This window comes from Sarcophilus harrisii, chromosome 3, assembly GCF_902635505.1.
Source record: "Sarcophilus harrisii chromosome 3, mSarHar1.11, whole genome shotgun sequence".
Lineage (NCBI taxonomy): Eukaryota > Metazoa > Chordata > Mammalia > Dasyuromorphia > Dasyuridae > Sarcophilus > Sarcophilus harrisii.
In genome coordinates, this window is record NC_045428.1 from 235,079,291 (window position 1) to 235,091,628 (window position 12,338).

General features: G+C 31.8%; 1 protein-coding gene across 2 annotated transcripts in view; it reads left to right on the forward strand.

Annotated features, from left to right (window-relative positions):
• Positions 1-12,338, forward strand: part of WDR4 (WD repeat domain 4) — a 55,957-nt gene that overhangs the window by 33,271 nt on the left and 10,348 nt on the right. For both annotated transcript variants that reach the window (XM_031959223.1, XM_031959224.1), the window contains exons 7-8: positions 2,916-3,014; positions 9,315-9,379. In XM_031959223.1, the coding sequence (XP_031815083.1) occupies positions 2,916-3,014; positions 9,315-9,379 (164 nt within the window). The remainder of the gene's footprint in view (positions 1-2,915; positions 3,015-9,314; positions 9,380-12,338) is intronic.

A 12,338-nucleotide genomic window follows, 5' to 3' on the forward strand; every position in this document is an offset into this window, starting at 1 on the left:
ATATAATAGAAAAGGAAAATGGTAGATGTTAGAGAAGATGTGGGAAAATTGGGACACTAATGCATTGTTGGTGGAATCGTGAACTGATTTAGCCATTCTGGAGAACAATTTAGAACTATGCCCAAAGAGCTATAAAATTGTGATCCAGCAGTGTCTCTACTGGCTCTGTATTCCAAAGAGATGATAAAAAAGGGGAAAGAACCCACATATGTAAAATGTTTATAGCAGTTCTCTTTGTAGTGGCAAAGAATTGGAAATCAAAGGGATACCCATCATTTGGATAATGGCTGAACAAGTTGTGGTATGTGAATGTAATAGAATACTGCTGTTCTATAAGAAATGATGAGTAGGTGGATTGTAAAGACTTATATGAACTGATGCTGAGTGAAGTGAACAGAACCAAGAAAACATTATACATAAGAGTAGCAAGATTGTGTGATGATAAACTATGATAGATTTCGATCTTCTCAGCAATAGTTATCTAAGACACTTCCAATAGATTTGGGCTAGAAAATCTATCCACATTCAAAGAAAGAACTATAGAGTCTGGATGTAGATTGAAGCATACTATTTTCACCGTGTGTGTGTGTGTGTGTGTGTGTGTATGTATGTGTGTGTGTATGACTTTTCCTTTTTGTTTTTACCTCATGACTAAATGTGGAGATATGGTTTCATGATTGCGCATACATACACATATACATACATACACACACACACATATATCAGATTGCTATCTTGGAGAGGGGGAAGGAAAGAGAAAAATTTGGAATTCAAAATCTTATATAAAAGTTCTTTTTTCTTTTTGTTTTTTAATAGTATTTTATTTTTCTAAATACATGTAGAGAGATTTTTGACATTGATTTTTGTAAAACTTTGAGTTCCAAATTTTTCTTCCTCCTCCTCTATTCAAGAGAGAAAGCAATCTGATATAGATTAAATATGTGCAATTCTTTTAAGTGTATTTCCTTATTTGTCACATTGTCTAAGAAAAATTGGATCAAAAGGAAAAAAAACCCAGGAAAAAAAAGCAAGCAAACAACAACAAAAAAGGTGAAAATATTCTTTGATCCACATTCAATTTGCATAGTCCTCTGAATGTGAATGGCATTTTCCATTCCAAGTCTATTGGAATTATCTTGAATTACTGCATTGTTGAAAAGAGCCAAGGCCATTACAGTTGATCATCACAGTCTTGCTCACTTCATTCAGCATCAGTTCATGTAAGTATTTCCAGGCTTTTCTGAAATCAGCCTGCTCTTCATTTCTTATAGAACAATAATATTCCATCACATCTATATATCATAATTTATTTAGCCATCCTCAACTTGTGGTTATCCACTCAATTTCCAGTTCCTTGCTACTACAAAAGAGCTTTTACAAAAAATTTTTGCAGCTATGGGTCCTTTTTTTTCTTTTATGATCGATCCAGTAGAGACACTGCTAGATCAAAGGGTATGCACAGTTTTATAGCTCTTTGGGCATAGTTTCAAATTGCTTTCCAGAGTGGTTGGATCAGCTCACAACTCTACCAACAATGCATTAGTGTCCTAGTTTTCCCATATCCCCTTCAACATTTATCATTATTTTTTCCTGTCATTTTAGCCAATCTGAGAGGTACAAAATGGTAATTGTCTTAATTTGCATTTCTCTAATCATTAGTGAAAATCTTATAAATATGAATATTGAAAACTATCTTTACTTGTAATTGGAAAAAAATCAAATACTATTTACAAAAAATCAAAACAAAACAATGGATGTCTTCTGATCAGTGCAAACCTTAACTTTTTTTTTTTTTTTTATAATTACAAATTACTTTTAATGCTATTCATTCTTCAAGTTCCAATTTCTCCATTACTATCTTTTTTTTTTTTTTTTAATTTATTTAATAGCCTTTTATTTACAGGATATATGCATGGGTAACTTTACAGCATCAACAATTGCCAAACCTCCCGTTCCAATTTTTCACCTCTTACCTCCCCCACCCCTCCCTAGATGGCAGGATGACAGTAGATGTTAAATATATTAAAATATAAATTAGATACACAATAAGTATACATGACCAAAACGTTATTTTGCTGTATAAAAAAAATCAGACTCTGAAATATTGTACAATTAGCTTGTGAAGGAAATCAAAAAATGCAGGTGTGCATAAATATAGGGATTGGGAATTCAATGTAATGGTTTTTAGTCATCTCCCAGAGTTCTTTTTCTGGGCATAGCTGAGTTCGTTCATTACTGCTCCATTGAAATGATCTGGTTGATCTCGTTGCTGAGGATGGCCTGGTCCATCAGAACTGGTCATCATATAGTCTTGTTGTTGAAGTATATAATGATCTCCTGGTCCTGCTCATTTCACTCAGCATCAGTTCGTGTAAGTCTCTCCAGGCCTTTCTGAAATCATCCTGTTGGTCATTTCTTACAGAACAGTAATATTCCATAATTTTCATATACCACAATTTATTCAGCCATTCTCCAACTGATGGACATCCATTCAGTTTCCAGTTTTTAGCCACTACAAAAGGGCTGCCACAAACATTCGTGCACATACAGGTCCCTTTCCCTTCTTTATAATCTCTTTGGGATATAATCCCAGTAGTAACACTGCTGGCTCAAAGGGTATGCACAGTTTGATAACTTTTTGAGCATAGTTCCAAACTACTCTCCAAAATGGTTGGATTTGTTCACAACTCCACCAACAATGCATCAATGTCCCAGTTTTCCTGCATCCCCTCCAACAATCATCATTATTTTTTCCTGTCATCTTAGCCAATCTGACAGGTGTGTAGTGGCAAACCTTAACTTTTTAAAGATTTGTTCCATCATATATATATAAAAGATTTAATTTTATTTGGTTGGTCTGCAAAGGGCAGAAACTTATAGAAATGAATTTTATTCTCTTTTTTGACTTTATGTAGGATTGTACTCTAAGACTCTGGGAGTACAAAATCGGAAAGGAATTACAGTGCTGTCATCTTAACAAACTGAGAAATCCTGAAACAACACAATGTGAAAAGGTGGGGTTTGTGATTTTAACTTTGTTTTTGTTAACATATTTGTAACCTTTTATTGAGTTGCATTGAGTCTACCAAGCAAAAGGTAAGCTAAAAATGTTTAGTATCTATACTAGACTTCTGGCAGGGTTAATTTAATGTTAAAAATAGTGGAAACAGTCATCATTTTGTCAATCACTCTAGGTTAGGGGAGGGGAACCTTTTTCCTGACAAGAGCCATTGGGATATTTTTATAATTATTTGCTGGCTATACACAAATATCAACTTAGTAGAACTCAAGCAGTGGGGGGTTTTCATTATCTAGCTTTCAGCTCGTCATCATCTGTGGTTGGTTGCTTTAGCAAATGATATCACAGGCATTATATAACTCTTGGGTTGGACATTGCCCATCTCTTTTCTAGGTTGCCATTAAAATTTTTTTTTATTCAAATGTATCTCATCTTGCTAAGCAATTGTTCCTAATTGTCAGGATCAATTAGAAATATTTTAAAAATCTTGTTTAGAAATGTCTTTGAAGTTAGTAAAGAATGGGATTTCAAAAGCAATTAGTATTGTAGTAATGAATTTGGTACTGTCATTTAAAAAATATTTTCCAATTTATTTTAAAGGTATATTTTGTAGCTATACTGCCTTGTGATAGTCACTGAGTTTTATGGTTGAGGAAACTAAAGCAGAGTAAGTGGGAATTCCACTTGAGTCACATGATGTAAAGAACAATTGCTTGGGAGTCAGAAGTCCTGACTTCTAGTCTTCTTCCTAGATATATGATCATGGATAAACCACTGTAACTTAGGCTTTAGATGTTTCTTCATCTGTAAAATTAATGTTTAGACCAACAGAAACTCTTAACCTTGAAAAAGTAAATTTTTTTATTTTTATTTTATTTATTTATTTTTTTTAGAAAAAGTAAATTTTAAAAAAATAGATATTGTTAACTGTATAATTGCTATTTTTTTGTAATCATATGTGTTTTGTTTTATGTATCTTAAATGTCATTTTGAGGAGGAGTCCATAAGCTTCATTAGACCACCAGAGTTCCATGGCTCAAAAAAGATTAAGGACCTCTGATTTATTTGGACTTTTAAGTCACCTTCTGAATTTTGATTTTGACCTCATTAAACAATATGAGGAAAGGTCACTGGGATCTTTATGGATAAATTTATAGATATTTTCCAGCTCAGAACTTTATTTCCTACTGATTTATTTATAGTTTTTGAGCTTCACTTATGAAACCAATTAATTTTATGTGTCCACCCTTCCCCTCCTTTTTTTACTTTTTGATTGGCCATTTCTCTTTTCATTGTTGCTCTACACTAAAGGCTTTAAGGTCTTTAATATTTCTTACACATTTAAAAATCTCTTTGATGACAGATCTTAGAGATATGAGATTAAGAGACTTGCCCAACGGGCAAGGACACAAGTGAAATCTTAGAATTCATGAACAGTTGATAGGCCATACAATGATTTTTCCAGTCAGAATTTTATCTCAACAAAACTCTTTTCTAATGGTCTCAAATCAAGTAGAGTGTAAGGAATGAAACACTAGATTTGACATGAGAATTCCTCATCCAAATCCCTTGATGTAATATTACAGAGTAACCATTTATTTATTTTTTGAACAGTGATTCTAATGTATGCAAATCTTAGAATTTAGGTTATTCACTAAAAAGGAGTCAGTTTAGTGATTATAAGTTTTCCTAGATCTTCCATTTTAGCTAGCATAACAAATTTCAGATTTTTTTTTTCTTTTTTAAACAATGAAATTGTTTTTCCTTCAATTACCATTATGCTATTTTTCTATCTTGTTTATTTCTTGTGGATTCTCATTGTTCATCTATCATATCTCTATGGTTGCCAAGCATATTTAATATCAAAAATATTTTCAGTTCTTTTTGTATTTTTTAAAATATGATTGTAACAATCATGGTGAACTATCTCAGAGCTCATAAATTGAATAATTGGACTTTTGTGTGAATATATGGCTTTAAGCCATTGTATTGAGTGGGACAGAGAATCAAAGACCTGTTTCAGATGTTGTAACATAAATTTGTACTGAACCCTGTCAGCCTGATAACATGATTTTTCTCTCCTTTTATTCAGTAGCCCTTGAAAAGGAATGAAGGCAGTGGATATTGGGAATAATCCAGGATTTAGGCTTGATTGACATTGGGATAAAAAGATAAAGAACTTGAAAGAAGATGGTAGGCATTATAAGGAATCCTAGTGAGTAAGGAATCTTAAGTTAGTGTCGGCCATGTCTTTTGTGTAACTTTTTTTTGCTGAAAACATGAGAATGTGTTTGCAGTTATCTCATGGAATGCCAGGGAAGTACATAAGAAGGGTCAGCCATCCTTCTGGTGCCTTAATTAATGAATATTCTCTATTGCAGGCCTATATTTACCCTAGAAACTTGGCCAGTTCCTGCAGTAAACATAATCCTCCTAAAGGAATGAACAAATATTCTCCTTGCTGGGCCTCTTGTGATGGAGCATCCTGTACGTGGGAGGCTGCTACATCTCAAAAGCCACGTATCAAATGAGAATACTTAGTGTAGTGCCTTCTTTGTTCTCAGCCTACAGAAACCCCTTAGTGGAAAGGGACTTTGAGGGTTCGGACTGGGAAGCATTGCACAGCTTGCCTAGTAGCTGCTCCTACTTGGAGCTCTGAATAGCTGTGACTACGAGTTCTCCCAGACAAGGAATTCAGATGTTGGTACTTCCTCGGAGGGGTGGTGATATATGTTGTATGTGGTTTGTTTGTTACAGTATCTTTAATGTGGCCACTGTGTTTGTTAGTTGTGTATTACTTTTGCACTATGAGTTTCCTCTTCCCTTATGTCTTATTTAAATCAAGATTCTGAGCAGTAATATACTTATACCCACCCTCTTTAAGACAATGCCTGCTGAATGCTAATTCTGAAACTATTTTAATCATACAGGCATCAAGATAGGGAAGAGAGAAAAGTGTAGCCCATGAAAGGGTACCTAATTCCTTTTAGAGATCAACTTCTGTATTCTTTAGTCACCATGAAATAGTTTCAATTAATATTGTTTTGTAATGTAACTGATATTGCTACGTCCTCATTTCCTACTTTCCCCTCATTATTTCCCTTGAGATTTTTTACGTTTTGTTTTTCCAAATATATTTATGGCTTTTTAGATATGTAAAATAATCCTTTTTGATTGGTATATGCATTGTATATTTATTTAGTTAGAATTTTCCTTTTTGTTACATTACTATGTCCCATCCACAACAAATAATATTTCTCCAATTAGCCCCATCTATCCTTATTTGTGTAAAAAACTTTTGTAGTATTATTCATATAGTTTTTGTATGTCCCTTGATTGGTAGGTGGATATTTTATTTCAATTATTTTATACATTTTGTAGATATTTTGAGTGGGATTTCATCTTGGATTTTGTTTGTTATATTAGAAAATCTGATTACTTGTGTAGGTTTAATTTATATATAGTGCCATTTTGCTACCATTTTTGTTTTCACTTAATTTTAAAATATTCTCTAGGGTTTACTACTAGGCCTTATGTAAAAAAAATCATGATTCTGTTTCATTTTTACTCATTCTTAGACTCACTTTATTTTACTTGTATTATTGCTATATCTAGCATTTCTATGACTATCAAAAATATTGGTGAAAATGAATATCCTTGCTATATCCTGGATCTGATTTGAAAGACCTCTATCCATATAATATTGCCTCTTGGTTTTAAGTAGGTAATGTTTTCCTTATTAAAGAAAGGTCCAATTACCATGCATTTTAGTGTTTTTAAGTGGGTTTTGCATATATTAATGTGATTTTCTGCTTTTAATGGTTTATATTCTTTTTATGGTTTTTCTTATAAATCCTACCTTGTCCTAGTGTTTAATCTTTATTTCTTTTTTGTAATCTCTTAAAATTTAATTAGAATTTTGGCATAAACATATTTTAGAATATTGGTTTGTAAGTTGCATTTTCTGTTTTATTTCTTATTGGTTTAGGAACCAGGGCTCTATTTTTATCATAGAACAAATCTGATTTTTCCTTTTCAATTTTTGTAAATAGTTTGTATAATATTCTTTGAAATGTTGGGACAGATTTTGCTTGTAAATTCATCTAATTCCAGGGTTTTTCAGAGTCCAAATTTGTTTATCTATAATTGAGTCTATAATACATATAATTATTTAAATTCTCTAAATCAACTGGGCAATTCATGTTTTTGCAAATATTCTTTTGATTTCATGTTGTCAATTTTATAGAATTGGACAACATATTTTCTACTAGTTTGCTTTATTTTTCACTTTTTTATATACTTTTTTTTAATACTGATAATTTTGTCCAATTTCTTTTTCTTTAAAATCATAATAGCTAATGGTTTATCTTATTTGCTTTTTAAAACCAACTTCTAGCTTTATTGTTTATCACATTCAATGATTTTTTTGCTTTCAATTTTGTTAATCTCTTTCATTTTTAGGATTCCTGTTTTGAATATTTGATGGTTGTTTTTTCCCTTTTCTTCTTTCTTTTGTGAACAATTTCTTGATCTTTTATTTCTTTTAGTGAAATTGTTTAGTGAATGAAACAAAAAATTCCTGTAAGGATGACTGATTCCATCCTTATCATTTAGAGATTTGTCTCATTTTCTTTTGTGATTGGTAGTGTTTTATCTCCCTTGAGATTAAATTACTTATTTTGATTCATTTTATGCTATATTCAAAATTTCTTACTAGAATAGAATTTTTATTGTGTTATAGTTAATAAAGGATATATTTCCTATTTCTCCCTTTGTTTCTGAGATCTTTATACTTTTGTGTATGTGTTTATACCTCTTAACAATTGCTAAAGGTTTGTTATATGTAATTTATTATTATAAAAGTCTATTCTAGTCTCAAATTTTTTTCTTTATATTTTTATGTTTGTCAAGTTCTAAGAGTTTCTCAATTATTATAGCTTTGTAGTGCATTTGTCCCTTTAACTTGTCAGTATGTAGGTGCTATTCCATTTGATACATATATAATAAACAGTTATAATATTGACAGCAACACAATGAGTCTTTGCCTGTAGTCAGGAAGAGCTGAATTCAAATTTGACTTGAGACATTAGCTGTGTGATCTTGGATAAGTTACTTAACCCTGTGTACCTCAGTTTCTTCCTTTGTAAAATGAAATAGAAAATGAAATGGCAAACATGTCAGTATCTTTGCCAAAAAAACTGGGGTAACAGAGTCGGACATAACTGAAAAAAAATCATTGGTATTAATTGTAGTACTTTTTATTAATGTAATATAATCTGCCTTTTCATCTTTTAATAATTGCTGTTTTTATTGTTGCATTGTCTGAGATCATTATTATTATACTTGTTTCTTTTAATTTACATTAAACAATAGACTCTCCATCTTATTTTTCTCCATTGTCATTTCTATTGCCATCCTTAGGTACTTTTAGAATAAAAATCTCTTAACAATTTCTCTGTTGTTATATCATTGTTGTTTTTGGTTATTTTATTTGTTTCCTCTTCTCTTTCTATTGTGTGGCATTTTGAGAAGAAATAATTTTTTTCAAGTCTGGTTATCTTTTTAAAAACTTAATATTCGTAATTTTCATTAATGATTAGGCTCTAGTTTTCAGGGCTCATCACTTTAGTTACATCTTGAATGCCTTTGCTTTTCAGAACACAATGTAATTTCTTGGGAGTACAGAAATTTCTTAGGGGTGCAGAGATGGATTGCATTATTGAATCTCTTTCCTGCTGATCACTCTACATAACTTGTTTGTCATAGGAGTTGTTCAGTTTAACTGCTATGAATCCTGATAATTTTTCCATAGAGTCTTTTGATTGGCTTTTTATTTTTATGTTTAGCAGTTTGGGGCAGTTTTTTTTTGTTGTTGTTGTTCCTGTGAGGCAAATAAGGTTAAGTGACTTGCCCGGGTTCACACAGCTAGAAAGTATTAAGTGACTGAGACCAGATTTGAACTCCTGACTTCAGTGTGCTGGGGCAGTTTTCTTATATTATTGCTTATATTATGGTATTTGGGATTTTTTATTTGTGTTCTTCTGGCAGACTTGTAATGATTAAATTGTCTATGAATCCTGTCCTTGACATCAATGTTTTCCTTTTATAGAGATCGTGTGTCCTTGACATCAATGTTTTCCTTTTATAGAGATCGTGTTTTCTTTCCTCATTCTTCTGTGATACCACTAGATAATTTAAAGGTGGCAGCCCTCATTGTGGGCTGCTGTATGAGAATTATTTGAAAGAGCTGGGGTACAGAAATATAAGCTGTTATCCTTCTTTTTTCCCCCCCTAGATATTTGCAGTGTCAAGGATAACTTACTGTTGCAGGGAAAACTACATTGCCATTTTATGTGACTGGTAAGCTACCAAATTATTGTAATTGCTTTTCCTTTTCATATACCATAAATCTTATTTCACCAGACATTATAGTGTACCATGACTTATAGATAATATAATATGTTAGTGGAACATTGTCATTAAAAATAACCTTTCCTTTTTGAGGCAGGGAGATCTTTGGAATCATTAAAAGAGCTGTTCTGTTTAAATCTCTGCACAATTCCCTATTTGTTTGCATTATTTAGTTAAGGTATGCATATATACACAGAAATATACATACATACACACATACCCCTCTCCCCACATAACCACATATTACATACATTGATAGATGAGCTTCATAGGTTCAACATCTACTTTTATATTATGTTCCAAACAATAAATATTCTAAATTCAGTTGTTTTTTTTGCTCTTTCCTGGCTAGTCTAAAATTTTCAGTACCACACAGTGGGCACTGAAGAGGTACATATGAATATGAAAAGGCTACAATGAAGAATCCAAATGAAGGATGTTATTCAAGAGTTTAGATGGTTGATATGTGTTTATTTGGCAAGAGTTGAGGAATAACTGTTATATGGCACATATGTACCACTTGTATTCTTGCAATGTCAAGAGAAAATAAGGAAAATCATTTAAAACTTGTCACCCTCTCCTTCCATCCCTCCAACTACTTTTAGGTCTTTGCTGTGGCAGGACCTAGGAAAGAGATCCTAGGGGTTGGATGGTCAATAGGTAAATAGTGAGAGGGAATATTTACATAAATAAAATCTCACATCTGTTTAAGAATTTAAATATATCAAAAAAAGGAGAAAAGGTACTTATTTCATTAGACCTTTTCCCTCTAATCTGGGTGCTATGTAATTATAAAGCTAGATTTCAATTTGAGAAATCTTAATAACTGCTTTATTGTCAGGATTCCTCCCTCCAGTGAATTTAGGCTATTACATGAAAATATATATACTTACACTTTCTGCTTTATTAATATAATTGTAATTCAACTCTTTGGTGGATATGTGATCTCTTTCAGTATGGGTATTCTTTCCATTTGATACAGATCATAATGAGTTTCTCATCCTGTTTAACTTGTTCATGTCCTCCCATAAATTTGTCATAAAGAATTCATTCACTGGGCTTGGGATCTGCCTCTATTGTTTTCAATTTTATTTTATTTTATTTTATTTTTTTATTAAAGCTTTTTATTTTCAAAACATATACATGGATAATTTTTTAACATTAACCCTTGCAACATCTTGTGTTCCCTTTTTTTGCTCCCTCCCCTAGATGCCAAGTAATCCAATATATATGTTAATCATGGAAAAAAAATATATGTTACATACAATATATGCATACATATTTATACAATTACCTTACTGTACAAGAAAAATCAAATCCAAAAGGGAAAAAAAAATGAGAAAGCAAATAAAATGCAAGCAAACAACAACAAAAAGAGTGCAAATGCTATGTTGTAGTCCACGCTGAGTTCCCACGGTCTTCTCTCTGGGTGTAGATGGCTCTCTTTATCAAAAGATCATTAGAACTGGCCTGAATCATCTCATTGTTACAAAGAGCCACATCCATCAGAATTGATCATTATCTATACCAATTCTTATTCTGCCCATCCTTTATTTTTAACTAAGTTTTCAATCAAGCTCCTTTTTTGATTTTATATTTCTTAGATAATATCTTTTCTTCTCTTTTCAGTGCCCTTTCATTGCCAGCAAGTTTCATTCTTTGAATGAGGACTTTGTGGTGCTCTGTATTTCATAGCCATATAACATCTTTGGCAGAACTGGTGTTAATCAAAGAAATGTTTATTAATCCACTGTTTTGGGGAGTATACTTTGTTAGAGTTTTCTTTGAGTATTTGTTAAAACAAAACATATCTAATTTTAAAGGAGAAAAAGATTGGGTTAATGTTTAAAGGAGGAGCATGAGATTGACAAAAATGACCTTGCAGTTTCTAAAATATTTGCAGTCATCTTTTCGCTTTCTCTTTTTTGTATATGAACTTATATTAATATATGGAAGGGTTTCAGATTGGTTTCTTCATGGGCATATTTCAGCCAAGATAGTTGGGACAATCATAGAGTAGTATGGATTTTTGGCATGCTGAGTTTTTTTATTTCAGTAGGATTTGACAAATATGTTTATTATTCATATTTCTTGCCACTTGACTTCTTTGTTTCTATTCCCATTATAGTAACTTTTTTGGAGGTAAATAGTTATATTTGTCAAATAGACTGGGATGATTTAGGGAACTCTAAAGGGTTCTGCTACAAACAAAAGTGGAGAGAATTTCATATCCTTTTGAAAGACTACTTTTGTCTAATAGTAAGCATTTGGTATTTTACAATTGTTTAGTAACTTATTCTGTGAAAGCAGTCTTTCTTTTAGCAATCAAGTTAATATAGGATCCTAGTACTTAAATTTTGCTTTTGTCTCTGTATTGCTTTTGTCTAATAGAATGCTTAGCACTAGTAGTCAGTTAATGAATATTTGTTTATTAATAGTGAGTATAGTATACAAAATATATGTAAGCATAGCATCTGTTCATTATAAGAGATGTCTGCAAAGAGTGAGTCAAAACTGTTAGTATTATCTTAATCCTCATTAGTTGTCTTACTGTGAATATTGGTCACATTGCCCCTGATAAAAATAATTTAAGCCATTGATATTGATTTGACAGTAAGTATTGCTAAGAAAAAAAGAACAGTATGATGGGTCACTGGAATGAAGTTAACTCTATCTAACCTTTGAATTAAAAGGGTGAGGCTTTTTAAAAAAACTTGCTGTTTATATAAAGCTGTGCATGTGATTGGTAAGTTTCTAAATGTATATACAAGGATCCTTGAGTATTATAATAGCTTTGAAGAAATACAATTAGAGATTTGGTTTCTGATGATACAACCTTCATATTCTCAATCTCAAGGAAATTTATGATAAAAACAAATAGCAAATCCCCTCCCCCAACTATGTCATA